At 46.7% G+C, this 20,156-nt stretch overlaps 1 protein-coding gene across 2 annotated transcripts in view; it reads left to right on the top strand.

The window, feature by feature from the left end:
- The window catches only part of ADGRA1 (adhesion G protein-coupled receptor A1), a 1,066,191-nt gene that overhangs the window by 399,837 nt on the left and 646,198 nt on the right, over window positions 1-20,156 (top strand). For both annotated transcript variants that reach the window (XM_088476934.1, XM_088476933.1), the window contains one exon: window positions 16,863-17,024. In XM_088476934.1, the coding sequence (XP_088333060.1) occupies window positions 16,863-17,024 (162 nt within the window). The remainder of the gene's footprint in view (window positions 1-16,862; window positions 17,025-20,156) is intronic.

Raw genomic sequence — 20,156 nt, 5'->3', positions numbered from 1 at the left:
AAGAAAGGCTGATAGGATGTTGCTCTCCCCACCTCCACCCCGCCTCTCTCAAATCATGCAATCATGGCCAGTACATGAAAATTATCTTTACTCTAGCAAAGATAAGGGATACTAATGTAGTAGGTGACCAAGAACAATTACTGTCTAGTGGTCATCACCTACTGCATTAGTGCCTCATCCTTGGAGACAAGATAAATATATATTTAGAGAGAGAGAGAGAGTAACACAGGGTATTGAAATGAGGATTTCAGACAGGCAGGTATTTATGGTAAAGCATTGGTTTTTTAATAGCAGCAAACACTGCACTTTAGCATTTTATGCCTACCCTCCAACATGACCCATTCCATTAGGTACATAAAAATCTGCTCCTGGACTTCCCACCTAATGTATGATTGCAGTCACCTGTGTTTAACTAGGTAATTGATGAGACAGGTGTTTCAGCACAGGTGGCTGCAATCACAAATTAAGTACCTAATGGAACAGGTCATGTTGGAGGGTCTGTTTTATGGTGAGGTTAGGGCTGCACCAATTTGGACGGGAGCCTCCCAATTATCGGGTGCCACTCCCGGCCCCCCGGAAAGGCAGGCAAGCCTCCTGGGAGCCGCCATCTCTTCCTACCCCCCCGCAGAGTTAATATCAAATCCCCAGCAGCAGGTAGCCCATGTGTTGTGATTCGCGCTGAATCGCATCATCGTGGCCCCACCCCCCGCATTACAATGGCGTTTATTCCGGCATTGTGAAGAGGGGGCGGGGACGCGATGACGCAATCTCGCGGCCACGCCCCGCCCACCCAGGCCACGCCCCCGCAATGACATTAATGTGCGGCCACGCCCCCCGCTGGAGCTGAATGTCGGCAAGTATGCTGCACACACACAAGCTCATACATTAAGAGAATATAAACAAACATAAAAGTCTCAGCACTCCTTGTGCTAATCAGTCAGCAGTGGCTTGCAGCCACAATCTGGGCATGCTCTCCCATCATAGCTCTTGGCCCATGGCACTACAATACTGTGTCCCTACTTACTGGCTGCTACTCAGCATCAGGACAACGAGCATCAGGTGTGTGAGAGTTTTAAAGCCTTCCTGTGCTCCAGTGATTATTCCAACTGGGTCTGTATATGTGAAACCCTGTAATTCCACAACTCCACTGCCAATGCAGAACTCACAGGCTTCACTCCAGCCTCCCTTGGAGGGAGCTGATTCCACCCAAATGTGGGTAATTCAGGTGAGAGACAACCCCTCTAACTATGTATGTATGTATGTATGTATGTAGGTAGGTAGTCTGTCATTTTGAATCCTCCCTCCCCAGGCTCTTTACTGTAAATGAACATGTATTTTATATGCACACACCTGCTGCTGGACGCCAACGCCCCGCCTGGTAGTACATGGGAACCTGCTGGTGCTGCTGTGCTGGACATCGGCGGGGGACCTGTCACTATGAATTTTTACTGGTTGCAGCACCGCTTTCTGCACTGAGCACCTGTCCTGAGTTCTCACCCTAGGAAATGTGAGAGGAGAGACGTCATGGCACCTCTACTCCCACAGTTCCCAGACGCGGAGCTGCGGGGCAGGGGTGAGAGAGGGTGCACTTCAGTATTCAGAATTTAGAGGTGGGGGTATGGAGATTTGAATATCTTTCACCCCCCCACCAACCCCACACACACACCTCTCACTCCCTGCTACCCTTTTAGCCACTGCTTCTGCCCGCCTGCTTCCCTCTCTCACCCCTGCCCTTCTCACTAACAGATTCCCTCTGCCAGCCCCTCTCTCTAACATATTCCCTCTTACGCCCTCCCCTCTCTCTGATTCCCTCTTACCTCTAGCTGCACTGCGGCTGGAAATCGAGCCGTGTCTCGGAGCATTGGCTCTTTGCTGCACTGCAGCTTTAAAGTTAGCACCGTTCACCAACCAATCCTGCATATCAAAAAAAGGGGAGGCTTTTAAACTCTGGTGTCGGCCGCGAGCCAATGGGAAGCAGCCACTTGGCAGCTTCTCATTGGCTGGCGCTCTGTGAGCCGCGATTGGCTGGCTGTCAGTGCTGCTGCTTACTACTGCAGTGCAGCCGCGACCCACTTCGACCACAGAGTGTAAGAGCCAGACGCCGCGCACTGCACCATTACTAAATATAGAGTAGCGGGCGCCTGGCGTATAATAATTGCAGTGGGCCGCTTCCGCCCTCAGGACTGCTGCCCTCTGTGCAGGCTGCAGCGGCATCGACCGCACCATCCTAGTTACGGCCCTCTGTCCATGTGATAGGGATTTTAAATTGTAAGCTCTGCTGGACTAGGTACTGATGTGAATGACTAAGTATTCTCTGTAAAGTACTGAATAATATATGCACTGTCTATTAATAGCTGTTATTAAAGGCATTTTAACATACATGATAAAACACTAAACAACCCTACAGAAAAGTGGCTACAGACACTGTCAAGCTGCAGAGCATGGGCATATTCATAATGAGTGTAGTGTGTGTGGTGCAAATGGGCCTCTGGAAACCCTGCAGCCATTCACAATACTTACCTGCACATCGGCGCCACAAATATTACCGGGAAAAAGGAGCAGCTGCCATCTTTTTGGAGATCTGTGCCACAGATATCACTGGGAACATGGGAATATGGTGCAGGCACCATGTGTCTGGATATCTAAGGTTGGCACTTCAGAAATCACTGGGTATGTAGTACCTGTGCCATTTTCCCGGCAATCAGCGCATGTGCTATAGACTCTGGCACAGTGTCAGTCTACTGAGCACATACCCTAGCGAGAGAGTGGGGCTTCCACGTAGGCTGCACAGGGCCCCTCCCCTCTCTTGAGCCGCCCCTGCTGCTGAATCTCCACGTTCTGTGTCCACTGTGTTATCACGTTCAGTCTTGGGACAGAATTACAAAATGCATGAAGTGTAGAGACCTCACCGTCTTGTATCATGTCCTCCTTTAGAAGCTGCAGGTTCAAATAGTTTATCTATCAGCACTTCTAAGCTCCTCAAAATAGGGATGGACTTTGACCATCGATGGTAAACCACCAATAGCTGGTGGTTTTGCCATCAATGGCCGAGATCCAAAGGTTCTTTGCCATTGATGGCAGAACGCCCTGCATGGTTTTTAATTTTCTGCCTGGTGCCAGGACACGGAGCCTAGCTTCGCCCCCAGACGTGTATCGCAAAGCCCATGGCCATCGGTGGTCAAAATCATTGATGGTCTACCTGTCGATAGTTTCATACCATCGCTGTTAACCATCAATGGTACAGATGTGTCTTTACACATCTTTGCTGCAGTTGCGTTAAAAAGCCCCTCTCGGCGCGCCAGGTCACGTTAGACTCTGCTAGCGCTGATCGTTTTTGTTGTGTATTTTTTTTGCCAAAAATGTGTCTAAGTTGTAATGTGATGTTAATAGGACGTGCCAGCAGACTGTGCTGATTAATTTGGTATATGACACTTGTATATTTGTGTGCGACTGAGTCTCGGAATATACAGATTCAAAGTTCAGTTGTGTTTCATGTGCAGACTCAGGTGCCCACAGATATACAAGTGTCATATAGCAAATTAATCAGCACAGCCTGCAAAATAAAACGCCGACGCTAGCAGAGTAGCACATGACATGGCGGCTCACTTATGCCAGGCAAGTCGCGCTGACACTGTGCAGGGCCAGGCCAGCGGCTGAACTGGTTCCGCCTCAGGATACAATAGATCCGGCTCACTTTCATTCCTGCCACCACACAGCTGCTGGGCTAATTTCTGCACTGTTAATACAGCACTGCGATGGGACGATATTTATATGGGCCTGCAGTTGTGGTCCCATCAGCCTCATTATCAATCCAGCCCTGTCTGTCGGTGGACACATAGAGGATAAGGGTGAGGGCAGAGACTGTGTATTAGGAGAATGGCTGGTAGGCTTCAATGAAGAAATAAATGTTAATGGCAGATTTTGAAGGTGAGAGCAGGAGGAGGAACGGAGGTGGACATTGGAAATGTTGCTGGAGGTGTAGGACGTAGCAGAGTGATTGTGAGCTTTATAAGTGAGAGAGGAACAGATTGTGGTAGTCAAGCAATGACAAGAGCATGAAAAAGAGTTTTAGTAGTTTGCGGGTTGACAAAGGACCAGATAAAAATATGTTGTTCTGCTATTTAGATATAGACATACCTCCCAACTGTCCTGCATTTAGCGGGACAGTCCCGTTTTTCTGGGACTTTCCTGCTGTCCCGCCCGTGGGCCAATTGTCCCGCGGTGGGGGAGGGAAGTTGGGGGAAGCATACATGCTGCTCTGCTATGCAGAGCAGCGTGTATGCAGAGCTAGAATTGACGCTGTGCGCATGTGCACAGCATCTATTCAGCGTATGGGGGGGGAAGCCCGGGCTCTGCCCAGCATCTCTGAGATGCTGGGCACGTCCCATTAGTGATGCAAATGGGGGCGTGTCATCAGACCACGCCCCCTTTATGATTAGACCACGCCCCCTTTTCGAGAGCGCGCCTTCGGCACACGCAGGTCCCGACTCCCTCCCAACAAATGTTGGGAGGTATGCATAGATATTATTTGCTTTTTTCATAGAATTGTCCTATAGACATATTTTTCACTTTTGGGAGGGGAAGGGGTTAAAGTTGGCTGGAACGGGGCAGAACTGCGTTCCGTCACTTCTATTTGGAGACGGAACCAGTCCCGCCTCCTCCGACCCACCTAACCCCAGTGCCTCAGGGAGGCTCCATTTGCCGGGCGCCCTGCTCCCTGTGCCCTGCTCCCTCCCCGCAGCGGCAGCCAGAGGCTAGAGCTCACTCATGAGATTTGGCTTCTGGGTCCTGCTGTGTGCAGTGCACTATGGGAGAGGCGTCATGACATCTCTCCCATAGTTCAGACTGAGGAGCAGCCAGGCGGACCAGGGGGACCAGGCAGCAGCAGACTCGGGAGCGGGGCTTAAGGTAAGTAATAGTTTTTTTTTTTGTGTAAGCGGCTTCACAATAGGGGACTTTACTACAGGGTGCACAACTACAGGGGACTTTACTACAGGGTGCACAACTACAGGGGGCATTACTCAGGGGGCACTACTACTGGGGACATTACTCAGGGGGCACTACTACTGGGGGAATTACTCAGGGGGCACTACTACTGGGGGAATTACTCAGGGAACATTACTATTGGGGCACTACTACTGGGGGCATTAGTCAGGTGGCACTACTATTGGGGGAATTACTAAAGAGGGGCATTACTATTGGGGGCACTACAACAGGGGTCATTACTACGATGGGCACTACTATTGGGGGCACTATTACAGGGGGATTACTAATGGGGGCACTATTACAGGGGGATTGCTAATAGGGGCATTGCATATAGGGCACTGCATAAGGGGGGCTCTGCATAAGGGGCACTACCACTGTGGGCACTGCATAAGGGGCACTACCACTACTGGCAGCACTACATACGGAGCACCACTACTGAGGGCACTGCATAAGGGGCACCACTACAGTGGGCATTATATGTAAGGGGCACTACTGATGTGTGCATTGTATATGGGCACTGCTACTGTGGGCATTGTGTAAAAAGGGCACTGCTGTGTGTCATACATGAATAAGAGACACTACTATGTGGTGTAATGTGAATCAAGATTGTGCTAATGTGCGGTGTAATTTGTATCGGGAATACTATTATGTGACCATGTCCCTTTCTTTTGAGAGCACACCCCTTGTTTTCGGCATGCACTGTCCCTTTATTGACATTGCATTACTTCTCTAGGACCACTTTAAGCACTGGGAAATGGATGTGCATTTTAGCGATTGAATGATAAGTGCACTGCCGTAACTAGGGTAGTGCGACCAGTGCCATGGCACAGGGCACCACAGGGCAGAAGGCGCTGTTTGGGCCTGTCAATTTTCCTATTTATTATCATTCTCACTTGTAGCTTCCTCTTCTTTTATCCCCAGCATCTCCTGGTCTCCCCTGTCTCTTCCTTGGCCCTTCCCCATGAGGCCATGACCCTATTTCAGATGCAAATAGGTCCCTATTTAAAAATTGAGGGGGGGGGAGAGGGGAGCCATTGCTCTCTCTGGCACAGGGCACCAAAAAGTCTAGTTACGGCTCAAGAAAAGTGACCCTTGCACAGTATGGTATCTGGACAACAGATAGTTAAAAGGTCGACAATGTCTAGATAGACACCAGGGAGTATATTTCCTAAAGTAAGAGTTTTTACAAGTGGAGATGTTGCCGATAGCAACCAATCAGATTGTATTTATCATCTATCTAACACCTTCTAGAAGACCTATAGCTAGAACTTGATTGGTTGCAATGGGCAACAACTCCAATTCTAAAAACCTGCACTCTAGTAAATATACTCCCAGATGTTAGACAGACAATAGGTCGATAGGGACAAAAGGTTGACACACTAAAGGTCGACATGGAAGGTCGACATGTACAAATGGTTGACAGGGTCAAAAGGTCGACACGAAAATGGTCGTCATTTTTTTTTTAATGTTTAGGAAGGGTTATGCACTTACCAGAGGGTTAGGCACTTACCCCAACTGTTAGGGCTAGGCACTTACCCTGATAGGGAGAGTTAGGCTCTCTGGAGGGTTAGGGTTAGGCATTAGAAGGGACGGTTAAGGTCAGGAACCTATCCTGACGGTTAGGGTTAGGCAACAAGGGGAGGTTTAGGCCTAGGGTGAAGATTAGAGTCAGAAATAATCAGCCACTTGACCGTTTTCACGTTGACCTTTTGACTCTGTCGACCATTTGTACCCATCGACCACCTTCCATGTTGACCTTTAGTGTGTCGACCTTTTGTCCCTGTTGTCTTATTGTCTGTATAACATTGGGTGTCTATCTAGACATTGGCGATCTTTTAACTGTTTATCTTGTATACCACACCCGCACTGTATTAGTTCTGTATGTGCCAGTAACCACACACAGACCCCTCTCTCCTTCAAAGCTGGATCTCTTTATGCTACTAGTCTTAAAATTAAAAAAGTTCCCTACTGTAAAATATTCTGTTTCATATGAAATACATGTCTAGAGATGACATCTCTGTTTCATATACAATTCCCTATTATTTTATGAGGCATGAATAAAAGCTTCATGCATTTATTAAATTGTCTGTATTTCTAAAATAATGATGTTCTCTGAATGCAAATTCTAATGGAATTGCTTGGGGCGAGTGTGCTGGAAATAGTAGAAGCCATTCAGCAAAAAAAAAAAAAAAATTCAACATATTTGGAGTAAGTAAATAGACTATATGCAGAACAGATGGTAAGGCTAAAAGAATAATATAATTATGGTATAGAAAAGCCGCCTTCCACCACATGTCAGCGACGCAGATTCGGAATGAAAAGCTGTTGACAAAGCAGAGTTGAGTTGAATAAATCTATTGGAAGTTGGGCACTTCAGTTGCGATTAGCAGCCTTTGCTTAGAAAACTTGCAAAGATTTGGCTTCTATACTTGAATCCAAGGTTGTGTGTGTGCCCACTAAGGCAATCTCATATTGCTATTTCCTACACTTTGTTAATGTTTTATAAGCTCTCTTGAATTGACTGATAGGGTCCCTCACCTTCACACATATTTTATTTATGACAATGAGAAAAATAAAGCCACTTATTCAGTTAAAGCATCACAAGGGCAAGTGCAGCCCCCCAAAATTAAAGTTGTATGAAAGTGGATGCCCCTTTTATCTTTGTCTGTTTCTCTGTAGCATTGAAATACATGTCCTCTTTCAAACAGCTAAAGCTGGCCATACTCCAGACCAACTTTCATCTAACCATCCAACTAGTTGGTTGGTTGGGATAAAAATCTGGTAATGTATGAGAGCAAATGACAATCAGCCATTTGCTCCCAAATTACCGGATTTTCATTCCAACCAACTACTGTAGTTGGATGAAAGTTTGTCTAGTGTATGGCCAGCTTTACTTCCAATAATTTATAGTAGGTTGAAATACATCTTTCTGTGCGACATCAGATTGGAGATTGGGCTTTGAATATTTTCAAGAGCCAAACTGTTTTGGGGACTTACAGCATACATGTCCACTCTACAGTGAAGTCTGTGAGAGTAGGCCAACCTTCCACATCCAATTTGCATTAAGTTACATCATTATGCTATAACCCAATGCGTGTTGCAAGGATTTGTTGCATTGTGCAGTGGGAGGAGGGGTTAGTAACGTAAATTTCATCCTCACCCCCATCGTCCCCAATATTCCACTTGTATAACCCCTCTAGGATCTCAGACAATTCTACAAATTATGGCGTTGATGTGTCAAGCAGTGAAAAAAATAGAGACGTGGACCAGTGGAAACGTTGCCCATAGCAACCAATCCGCTTCTACGGATGTGTCCACATACATCTATCATACGAGAGCGTGAGCGCCGTGCGTCTCGATAGTGCAGAGCATCTTTTTGTGCAACCTTTTCTCTTAAAAGTGATACGAATAGGATGCACATTATTGTGACTGCCATTAATACAGTTTAGTGATTGATGTATCAAGCAGTGAAAAGAGTGGCATAGTGTACCAGTAGAGGAGTTGCCCATAGCAACCACTCAGTTTAGTGGTAGCATTTATCAAGTAGGGCTGGGCCAGCGCTGCAGAGCGGCAAAAATCACAGGGAAAATGGCGGTAACTCGCGCATGCACAGAAAAGATTCCCTGGGAATAAGGCACAGGTACCATTTTCCCGGAGCCCCCCGCATACACAGTAGATTCTGGCATTAAGGACCTCATTCAGAGCCGCTCGCAAAATGCGAGCGGTCGCTCTGAATGAGGGCGGCCACATCTGTAAAAAGAGTCGGCCTCCTTGCCGCTCGCTAAGCTGTGGATGACCAGGGTTACCAGGTCAAGACCATCGGGGCTTGCAACAAGACCCTTGTGGTAGGATCTCGTCTTCCGGAAGCCCCAGAGAGCTGGTGATGTCAGTGGGGCCACACACAAACAGCAGGCATTCGTTTGGGAACGCCTCCTTTTGTGAAGCACGCCTACAAAACTGGGCGAGCTGTCGATCACCAGCTCCGGGGCTCACTACAAAAGAGGCAGCTGTCGATCACCATCGACAGCCGTCTCTTTTGTAGTGAGCCCCAGAGTGAAAGAATTTCTCTCTTGCTCCGGGGCTTGCGCACGCACAGTGCGGCGCGTGCGCATAGCACGACATCGACCCGCTTACGAGCGGGTCTGAATGAGACCCTAAGTCAGAATCTACTGCACTGCCAGAGAGGAGAGGGCTCAAATGGAGGCTGCACACGGGCCCTCTCCTCTCTTAGAACACCACTGGTTAAGGGCTTTTTAAGTGAGAAAAGTTTGAACTTGATTCAGAGTGGTATAAAATTAAGGGCTCTATTTACTACAATCCGCATATTGAATGCGGATTGTAGTGTGATATTACCGAGTGAATTCGCATTGCGAATTCAGGCAATATCACAGGGATTTACTATAAATCCCTTGCAGGGACAGAGCTTGTGATAAAGCTCTGTCCCTGCGGATCCCAGCCCGCGCATGCGCCGACCCACCGTCGCTGCTACCCCCCACCGATGCTAAGCCCCACCCCCCACGATCGCGGACCCCCTGCTGGAGGGGCCCGGCGGGGGCCCTGGTCCGGCACCGCCCCCCCCTCCCTCCTACATCACAGCAGCCCAGCACACGCTGCTGTGTGCTGGGCTGCAGTGGGAGACTGCTCCAGCTGCTGCAAGCAGTCTCCTATGCCTTTGAGGGGAGCGATCATGCTGATCGTGACCCCCATTGGCTGTGTGCCAGGCTGAGGGGCTCACAGTGCCCCCATCCCAGTGAAGCGGCGCTGCTAAAATGTTTTTTTTTGTTCAGTGTTTTTTTCTTAAGGGGACGTGGCCATGCCTCCCCTGATTAGGCCACGCCCCCTGTCACCCAGGCCCGCGGCGTTATTATCACAGGGCTTCCCCCGGTATTTTTTTTACAATTTATTTTTAGTAACTCTGGTCGGATCACATTTCCCATTACAATTATGGGAAATGCGATCTGCTTTACTAAAAATAAGTGATACTAGGGGTTGGAGTAGAATTTTACTACAGGTGAAACTAAAATAATGTGAAAAGGGTGTGAAAACACCCTTTTTCACTTTATTTTAGTAAAAATAATGTTAATAAATAGAGCCCTAAGTGGTGGACAAGGGATAGTGCTGGGCAGCAGAAGTTAAGGTTAGAGGACCTCATTCAGACCTCATTCAGGTCGATGTTAAGGCCCTGCTCACGCGCAGCAGCCGCACATCGACAGCCAGCCCTTTTGGAGTGAGCTCCAGAGCGAGAGAGTTTCTCCAAAAGGGCTGGCTGTCGATGTTGATTGACAGCTCGGCCCGTTTTGCAGGCGGGGCGAGGGGGTGGCTACACAAACGGAGGCATTCCCAGGCGAACGCCTGCCGTTTTGTGGGCGGCCACACTGACATCAGCAGTGATGTCAGTGGGGAGCTTCCTGATCGATCAGCTTCCTGGGGTTTGCGGTTGCCGAGACCCAACCTTAGGGTCTCGTCGCAAGCCCCAATGGTCGCGATGGTCTTGACCATCAACCTGGTCGGTCGCTAAGCTGTGGGTGGTAACCCACAGCTTAGCTAGCAACCAGGAGGCCACACTAGAAAAAAGAAGCGGTCGCCCTCATTCAGAGAGAGCGATCGCTTCTTGCGACCGCCTCTGAATGAGGGCCAGAGTCCAGAGGGGCGGGCAGTATATGGAAAGGCTAGAGAGGAGTAGACTGCAGTAGTCAAAATAAGAGTTTTAGTAGTTTCAGGGTGAGAGAGGACCGAATAAAAAGGTATTTTCCTCCTACTCATACCGTTAGGTCCAGGGCTAATTTTCAGGGGGAACGGTCCGGAACGCCGTTCCTGAAGCTCTTTTGGAAAATGGAACCCGTCTGTCAGTGGCACAGGGAGTGGTGTGGATTGGCGCCAGCAACAAGCTGGTTGCAGTCATGGACCGGCAGCCATCCAGTAACAGTCATGAAGAGTCGGACAGCCGCAGTGGCCACATAATTTCCAATATGGTGCCAGCAGCCAATCAGGAGTTGCCGCTCCTATTTGGCTCGTGGCCGGAGCCATATTCAAAATACTGCAGCTGCTCCTATAGTGTACTGTAATTTTGACCTGGTGTCCAGAGACACATCAACTACATTTGTTTAATTTCATGAGGTAAATAATAAATAGCTTAAGCTGCTTTGGTGGTAACTGCTGTAAGGGACCAAAAGGAATGGGTGCCAACCATGGTATGTGTGACGTACAGTACTTAAGTTTTTGTCAGATTGGGTATCAAATAACTGGTTCACGTACCAGGCTTAGGTGTCTTCTCTTCCGGGGTCAGTACATGGAATTAAAGATTTGGGATCATTCCAGAATGTGCTACCCTGTCCATTTAGGGTTTCCCCCAATGATTCAGGAAACCCCCCTCACCCCAAGTAATTTATTTTTCATGCAATTAAATAAAAAAAAAAGGGATGGCCAATCGCCAGTCCTGAGTCAATTGTTTTAATCACTTAAGTCACATAAGCACAGAGTAGAAATCGATGCCAGGGACCAGGTAAGGATTTTAGGATCAATCCTACCCATACACCAAGTCTCCACTTGATGTATGGGCAGGATTATACTGTAATATACTCTATTGACTGCAGAGATCAAGCTGAAAAATATAGCATTGATGCCCATCCCTACTTTGGCTGCCTAAAATAGGGTATCTACCAGAAATCCTGCCCACATGTCCTCAGACTCATCTTAAATACCAATATTCATGGCAATCGCCTTCTCCCTCAACACCATGTATCCAAATTCTCTCTTCATCACATGCTCTCTATGGCCTCAACCTTCTTTCATTACAGTATCTGAAATCATAACCAGGGCCTAGTAGAAGCAGGGAGTAGTGTTGGAGAGGTGGCAGGGGACGTTGGTCCTTGTATCACCATAATACCCAGTTTATGTGGATCTGGCCTTTTCAATTAAATGTATGTGGTTCTGGCTTTTTCAATGTATTTTATGTGGATCTGGCTTTTTCAATATTAATATGGATCCTACTTTTCTTCTATATATATTGCTGTGGCTTACCTTATATTTTTAGTATGGATTCTGGTTTTCTGTGGGTGTGTGTGTGAACTTATAGCAGTTTTCTTTCCTACATTTGGGTATTTGTATAGTTATATATACTTATATGCTAGATTGACATGTTATAGTAACACCCAACTCCATAGCCCAAACTTTGACAATTGTCATTTAAAAAATAGGTTACGCACCAATTGATGTCACACTCCCACTGTAGCTCCACCCACATTGTCCACAGCTATGCCCACCTTTGCTCCCCCTCAAGGGTTTCTGAACCTATTTTTCTGCAGAAATAGCACTGGCTATTTTCATATATATTTGGATAGTGACACAATTTTCATAATTGTGGCTCTGTACGCCGCCACAAGGGATTTGAAATTAAACAATGGAGATGTAATTAAGGTGCTCTGGGTCGAAATGTCCCTGTGGCCTCTCAGCTCATGCAGCTACAGCATTTCATGTGGCTCTCCAGCCACACCTCGGTTCTCAAAGCCGCACCTCGGCCCTCAAGGCCGCATCTCACAGCATGAATCCACATTGGCTCTCAAAGCTGCATCTCCACTCTCAAAGCTGTACCTCTGCCCTCAAGGCTGCTCCTCAGGCCTCAATGCCGCATCTTGAATCCACATCGGCTCCCAAAGCTGCACCTCGGCCCTCAAGGCCGCATCTCTCAGCCTTAATACACATTGGCTCTCTAAGCTTCTCCTCAGCTCTCAAAAATGCGCCTCTGCCCTGACTCTTACACAGTGATTCCTAGGAGACCATAACATTATAGCCAGCCCTAACAGTTGCAGCTGATATGGATCCAAACAAGAATCCTACGCAGGTTCTAACCACACAAATCCAAGCTCTCACCCAGAAGGTGAGTCTAGATCTGCCAGGAGAACTACATCTAGGCCTTGCATCTGTTTCTCCCAAAAACTCCTTCTTGGTACCTACTATTATTCAGGTATCCGGAAAGGAAATTTTTATTTCAGCCTTTGTGGATAGTGGAGCAGCTGGGAATTTTATGAACTATTCCTTCTTGGAGACTCTAGGCATTCCATCAGAAGTCCTGTTGCATCCGATTTCCATCTGCGGACTTGATGGAGGCCCACTATCTAATGGTGCAGTCAGACTCAAAACACCATCCATCCGTCTAACTGTGGGAGTCCTGCATTCAGAATCAGTCTATTTTACCTGCTGCAATGTCCAGGCTTGGCTCTGATTGATTGTTCTTGGTCTGCCACAATCTGGATTGAAAGTCAGGTGAGATCCGCCAATGGGGTTCAGACTGCAAGTCAAGGTGCCTTTCTCTTCCAGTATGGGCTGTCCAACTGCCTCCACCTACCACTCCTCCGGAATTGCCTGTCCCATATAATGATTTCCCTAACTTTTTTTCAAGAAAAAGGCTGAAACACTTCCCCTGCATAGGCCTTTTGATTGTGCCATTGATTTAGTACTCGGTGCTAAACTACCTAAGGGCAGACTGTATGATCTTTCTATTCCTGAGAATATAGCTATGGAGGAATACATCCAAGATGGTTTAGTTATAGGCTTTATTTGTCCTTTTAATTACCAGTTGGGACAGGTTTCTTCTTTGTCGAGAAGAAAGATGGATTGCTTTGACCTTGTATTGATTATCAGGGTCTCAACAAGGTCACGGTCAATTCTCTTTGACCAACTACGAGAAGTGACTTTCTTTTCTAAAATTGATCTCTGGGGAGCATATAATCTTATTCAGATCAGAAAGGGTGATGAATGGAAGACAGTGTTTAACACCCACAAAGGACATTATGAATACTTGGTTATGCCAGTTGGACTTGCCAATGCCTCGACTGTCTTCCAGGATCTCATCAATGATATCCTCTGTAAATTTCTAGGCATGTTTACTGTAGTCTACCTAGATGACATACTGATCTAATCCCAGTAACTGGATCAACATCGTCATCATGTCAGACTGGTACTACAGAAGCTTTGGGAAAACCATCTATACGCAAAACTCGAGAAGTATGAATTCGAAGTTAAGACAGTCTCCTTCTTAGTTTATATAATCTCCAATAAGGAAGGGTGCTAATCCAGACTTAACTATCTCTTTACACTGCACTTTTCTTACTATGGTGGTGCCCTGAGGCAGCTTGGCTGGGCCAGTTTTGGGGGGTCCTGCATTCTGGATTTGAACCCTAGTATGTTAGGGACATTCCCCAAAAAGGTTATCTGGATATGGTGGGTAGGCCCATAACCCTGGCCATGTTTATGCTAAAAACCTCTATTGATTGCAAAATTGTATTGCATTTATGTATTATTAATAATTTGGAGTTGTGCACCTGAGATTTGTCTGTTTATGTGCCTGCAATTAGTCTCATCAGGTAGCACCTCCCATTATATATATATTCAGGTTGTACAGTCCAGAAAACTTTCCCATAGACTTTCATTCCAGCAAAGCAACAGGTTACCCAGGGATTTCCAAGACTCTTGATCTGCTCTCCCGTTCTGTATGGTGGCCATCGTTATATCAAGATGTTCGTGAGTTCGTCCTAGCCTGTGACCTTTGCACCAGGAACAAAACTCCTCAGGCCGCTCCCACGGGCCTACTGCTGGAACTTTCAGTGCCTTCAAAACCCTGTACCCATATTGCTATGGACTTTGTGGTGGACTTAATCCTTCCTCACAATGTACAATCATTTGGACTGTGGTGGAGCAGTTTAGTTAAATGGCACATTTCATTAATTTAACCAAATTCCCCACTACTAAGGAGCTGTCCACTCTATTTATCCAATATATCTTCCGGCTCCAAGGGTTACCTCTGGACATCGTGTCAGACTGAGGAACACCGTTCATTGCTCGCTTCTGGAAGGTTTTCTGTTCTTCCTTAGCCATCAGTCTTAGCTTATCTTCTGGCTACCATCCCCAATACAACTGGCAGATGGAGCAGGTTAACCAGTCTCTGGAACAATATCTCCGATGTTTTGTTTCCAAGTGCCATAACGACTGGCTGAGCCATTTGCATATGGCTAAATTTGCATTTAATAATTCATGCCACTCTTCTTCCTCAGTCTCGCCTTTTTTCTGGAACGCTAGACTGCATCACAGAGCAAACTCCTTTGAGCCATTCATCTCCATCTGCGGTTTCCAGACTCTGCTCTGTCTGGTACAAGGTGCCTCAGTGCCTCCTCAAGGCTTTGTTGTGTTCTAAGACATTGGCAGATAAATACTAGAAACCACATAAATTCAAAGTTGGGGATTTGGTTTGGTTATCTGCAAAGAACATGGATTTGGTTTGGTTATCTGCGAAGAACATCAGGCTCTGTCAGCCTTGTCAGAAGCTTGGTCCTTGATATATTGGACAATTCTGGATCGTGGCTCAAGTTAATCCTGTGGCCTTCCAGCTTAAATTGCCCAACACGCTGAAGATTAATAACACCTTCCACTGTTCCTTGCTTAAGCCGGTATTCTTCTCCTTAGATCTAGACGTCCTGGAAGACCTTCTCTTGTGCTCGTTCAAGGTCGACAACAGTTTGTGGTGAAGAAGATTTTGGACTCCATGTTTATGTGAGGACAGTTACATTTCCTGGCCCATCTAGAAGGGGTATGGAACAGAGGAGCGTTCTTGGGTACCTGAGAAGTCTTTGCACGCTCTGAGGCTAAAAGAGATATTTTTCATGGGTTTCTCTGGCAAACCCGGTTCTAGAGGTTCCTTAACCCCTCGTCAAGGGGGGGGGGGGGCTACTGTCACAATTCGCCGATGTGCTTTGTTACATACCCGTGTTCCACTTGTCTCTCCTCCTCCAGGTCATCCAATTCACCAGCCACATGCCCGGACTTCTGCTTCTGCTCAACGTATGCACCGTACTGGGACGACACCTTCAGTTCCTAGGGGAATGCTGGATGATGTTTTCTCCTCACCTTTGGAATATCATCAATCATCTGCCGAGCAGGTCCATTGGTTCCTTACATTTCTTAAGCCTGCTAGTTCATTGCCGGCTATAGCGTATCTGTACGTGCCCTTCCGGTTCCTGCCAGTTGTGTTCCTGCTCACCTGTGCCTGTCTCTACCTCAACTACATTCTTTGCCCATACTCTTTATCCTCCATCTAGAGTTTGTTGTGGTTCAAGCACCGGTGCACTCTGGGTCGAACTGTCCCTGTAGCCTCACCGCTCATGCGGCTAAAGCATTCCATCTGGCTCTCAAGTCACACCTCAGCTCTTAAAGCAGCACCTCGGCCCTCAAGGCCGCATCTCACAGCCTGAATCCACATTTACTCTTAAAGCTGTACCTTGGCTGTCAAAGCCACACCTCAGCCCTCAAAGTTGCATCTCACAGCCTGAATCCACATCAGCTCTCAAAGCAGCACCTCAGCCCTCATGGCCGCACCTTGCAGCCAGAGTTCTCATGGGCCCTCAAAGGCCACATCTCTGCTTCCAAAGCTGCACCTTGGCTCCTAGAGTCGCACCAGCACCCAAAGCTGCACCAAGGCTCCCTTAGCCGCACCTTGACTTGTATTATCCTTGTTAGTGTCCACACCAGCTGCTTAAATGTCCAGTGGCCTTCAGGATAGCCGTAGTTCTAAGACTCTTACCCGGTGATTCCTAGGAGACGGTCACATTCTGGTAGAGGTTGATCTTAGTTTCATCTGTCCAAAGAATGCTGTTCCAGAATTGGGTACAGTGCTATCAAAGCAGAGATCCCAGCAGAACAGAGCAAGGCAAAATAGAAAAACAGTTCTGTCTAATGATGTACAGTACATACTTGTCTAAAACAAATGTAATAAATACAGAGGGAGGAAATCTAACTCCTACTACTTTAGTACTAGCACCTTCAAGTAACTTAATAGATTCCTGTTTTTAATTGATTGTGAATGAATTGAATGTCTTTATTTGCAGCTTGGGAGCATTATGATAGAAATTGCCAGTAACATCATGTCCGTTGAAGACCCCATCCTGTGGATGGCACAGAATGAAAACAAGGCCTGCACAAGAATTGTTCGGTGTGTGGAACAGATATCTGGTCTAACATTGAACAGTATGACACAGGTTTTGTCAAAGGTGAGTTCCTTTCCTGAGCCGACTAAAATAATAATTATTGTTTGGCTGAATGTTTTTTATTTATAAATTAGTTAACATTTTAAAATGACAGTGCAAAAATTTAAATGGCTGACAGAAAAAGTTAAATGAAGTACATCTGGCACCTGCCCCGGAAGGGGTAGACATTTTGTGGGCCCTAAGCCATACTGCCCAACCACCCTGATTTTCACGGGACAGTCCTTCTTTTCGGGCACTGTTCCGCCGTGCAACCCGTGGGCCCCTGTGTCTCGTGGTGATGGTGACCGACGTCATTTAAGTCTGCCAAATTCGACTGACATCAATTTAATTTCAAAACCAACTGTTAGTAAATCTGTGATTTAGATACTAAAATATGACGTCGATATCTGCCTATTTCGGTCAATTTTAAGATCGATCACAAAATTGGCCTTTAGTACATATACCCCCCTACTGTAGTCTCTATCTCATTGCCCTACTGTTGTTTCAAGGAAAAAAAATAGAACACTGAAGATTTTTCTGGACAATTTAAGGCATCAGAGGGCATCAGCAGAATAATATTTATTAAAACAAAATATGTCCTGCCATGTTGTCACTTGGACAAATATAAATCCCCTCTGATACATGTGCATACAAGTTCGAAGCCGGCTGCATCTAGCGATTTTTATCAAACCATGCATGCGTCACGTGCTGCATATGTATTTTTCAGTACTTACTACGCATCTCAGTCTTTCCTCTGCGACTGCAGAGTTGGCGTAACTGGGTGACACCTGGGCGACAACAGAGCATTCACGCATAAGAGAAATGTCCAATGGGTGTGTTGTCGGCATTTAGCCCCAGAGTTGCTCCCTATTTTGTGTAGTGCACGCCACATTCACTCGCATCTCCTGCACTTAGTATGGGGTAGGTAAAACTGCCGACGACAGTGATGGCGGCTCACGGACATAGGACTGGGGTGGTGCGATTGCATAGATATGGATAGTCACATTATCAATTAATTTGCATCTTACGTGCAACTCGGAATCATTCTCATGGTTGACAACTGGCAAGAGAAGAATATTAGTACATTCTCGTGAAAATATTAATTTTCACTTTGCAAATTTATGCAAAAAATATTTATCACATTTGCATTAAAAAAGCGCATTGTGATAAATATACCCCAAAATCTCTTTTTATAATACATGACGGTGTGCCTTAGCAACTTTAGCATCTCGCTCAGTGTCCCATGAGTTTAAAATAAGTGAAAATCTCTGGTATAAGGGAATGAGAAAAACAGGTTTTGGGGGGGGGGGGGGGATAACCAAAAGTTGATGGACATAATCAGAAACTTTGGGCCAAATGTAATCACCTCAGATTTGCAGTGTGAGTCTTGCGAGATTTGCCCTGATTCAGATTTGGGAATAGAGTAAGAAAGAGCAAGTAACTGTACATTTTAGTAAAACCAGTGGTTGAAGTGGAGGTATGGACAATCTAATGTTATACTTATATGGCCACTCAAAAAGGGTGTGCCATAGTAGTGCCCCTTATATCACATTATGCCATGCAGTAGTATTGCCCCTTATAACTAGGCGTGTGCACCGGCCACTTTTCGTGTTTTGTGTTTTGGTTTTGGATCTGGATCTTTCTTCGTGTTTTGGATCTGGATTGGTTTTGCCAAAACCACCCTTCCGTGTTTTGGGTTCTGGGTTTTGTGTTTTGGATCTGTATTTTTTTTTTTTAAAAGCATAAAAACAGCTAAAATCACAGAATTTGTTGGTTTCTCTGCTCCTATGCTATTATTAACCTCAATAACCTTAATTTCCACTCATTTCCAGTCTATTCTGAACACCTCACACCTCACAATAGTGTTTTCATGTCCAAAAGGTTGCACCGAGGTAGCTGGATGACTATGCTAAGCGACACGAGTGGGCGGCACAAACACGTGACCCATCTAGGAGTGACACTGCAGTGGCAGACAGGATGGCAGTTAGAAAAACTAGGCCCCAAACTGTACATAATGCAAAGAAAAAAAAGAAGTGCAAGATGGAATTGTCCTTGGGCCCTCCCACCCACCCTTATGTTGTATAAACAGGACATGCACACTTTAACAAATCAATCATTTCAGCGCCAGGGTCTGCCACACAACTGTGGCTGAAATGATTGGTTCGTTTGGGCCCCCACAAAACAAGCTGGCAATTAATGTGTCCCTGCACAAACTGGCTCTACGGAGGCAAGATGTCATCCTCATCCTCCTCATCCACCGATTCCTCACCCTCTTCAGTGTGTACATCCTCATCCTCACAAAGTATTAACTCGTCCCCACTTGAATCCACCACCACAGGTCCCTCTGTACCTTCTGGAGGCTGGTCTCCCTGGAAGAGCTGATAATTCATTTTGATGAACATCATCTTCTCCACATTCTGTGGAAGCAACCTCCTACGCCTTTCGCTGACAAGGTTCCCGGCTGCACTAAACACTCTTTTGGAGTACACACTGGAAGGGGGGCAACTCAGGTAAAATAGAGCCAGCTTGTACAGGGGCCTCCAAATTGCCTCTTTTTCCTGCCAGTACAGGTATGGACTGTCTGACATGCCTACTTGGATGCTGTCACCGATGTAATCCTCCACCATTCTGTCAATGGTGACAGTATCATATGCAGTGACAGTAGACATGTCAGAAATTGTTGCCAGGTCCTTCAGTCCGGACCAGATGTCCAAACTTGGTCCTGCCTGCCCTGCATCACCGCCAGCGGGTTGCTTAGGATACCTAAGTTTTTTCCTGGCAGCCCCAGTTGCGGGAGAAAATGAAGAAGGAGCCGTTGACGTGTCACGTTCCGCTTCAGCTGACAGTGTGTTCACCAGCAGGTCTTTGCACCTCTGCAGGCTTGTGTCGGCCGGAAAGAGAGACACCACATAGGCTTTAAACCTAGGATCAAGCACGGTGGCCAAAATGTAGTGGTCTGATTTCAACAGATTGACCACCCTGGAATCCTGGCAAAGCGAATGAAGGGCTTCATCCACAAGTCCCACATGCCGAGCGGAATCGCTCCGTCTTAGCTCCTCCTTCACTTTCTCCAGCTGCTTCTGCAAAAGCCTGATGAGGGGAATGACCTGACTCAAGCTGGCTGTGTCTGAACTGACTTCACGTGTGGCAAGTTCG

This window comes from Taudactylus pleione, unplaced genomic scaffold (genome assembly GCF_031769625.1).
Source record: "Taudactylus pleione unplaced genomic scaffold, aTauple2 ptg000198l, whole genome shotgun sequence".
Lineage (NCBI taxonomy): Eukaryota > Metazoa > Chordata > Amphibia > Anura > Myobatrachidae > Taudactylus > Taudactylus pleione.
The sequence above is the reverse complement of the archived record's forward strand: the minus strand, read 5'-3'. Positions and strand labels throughout refer to the sequence as shown.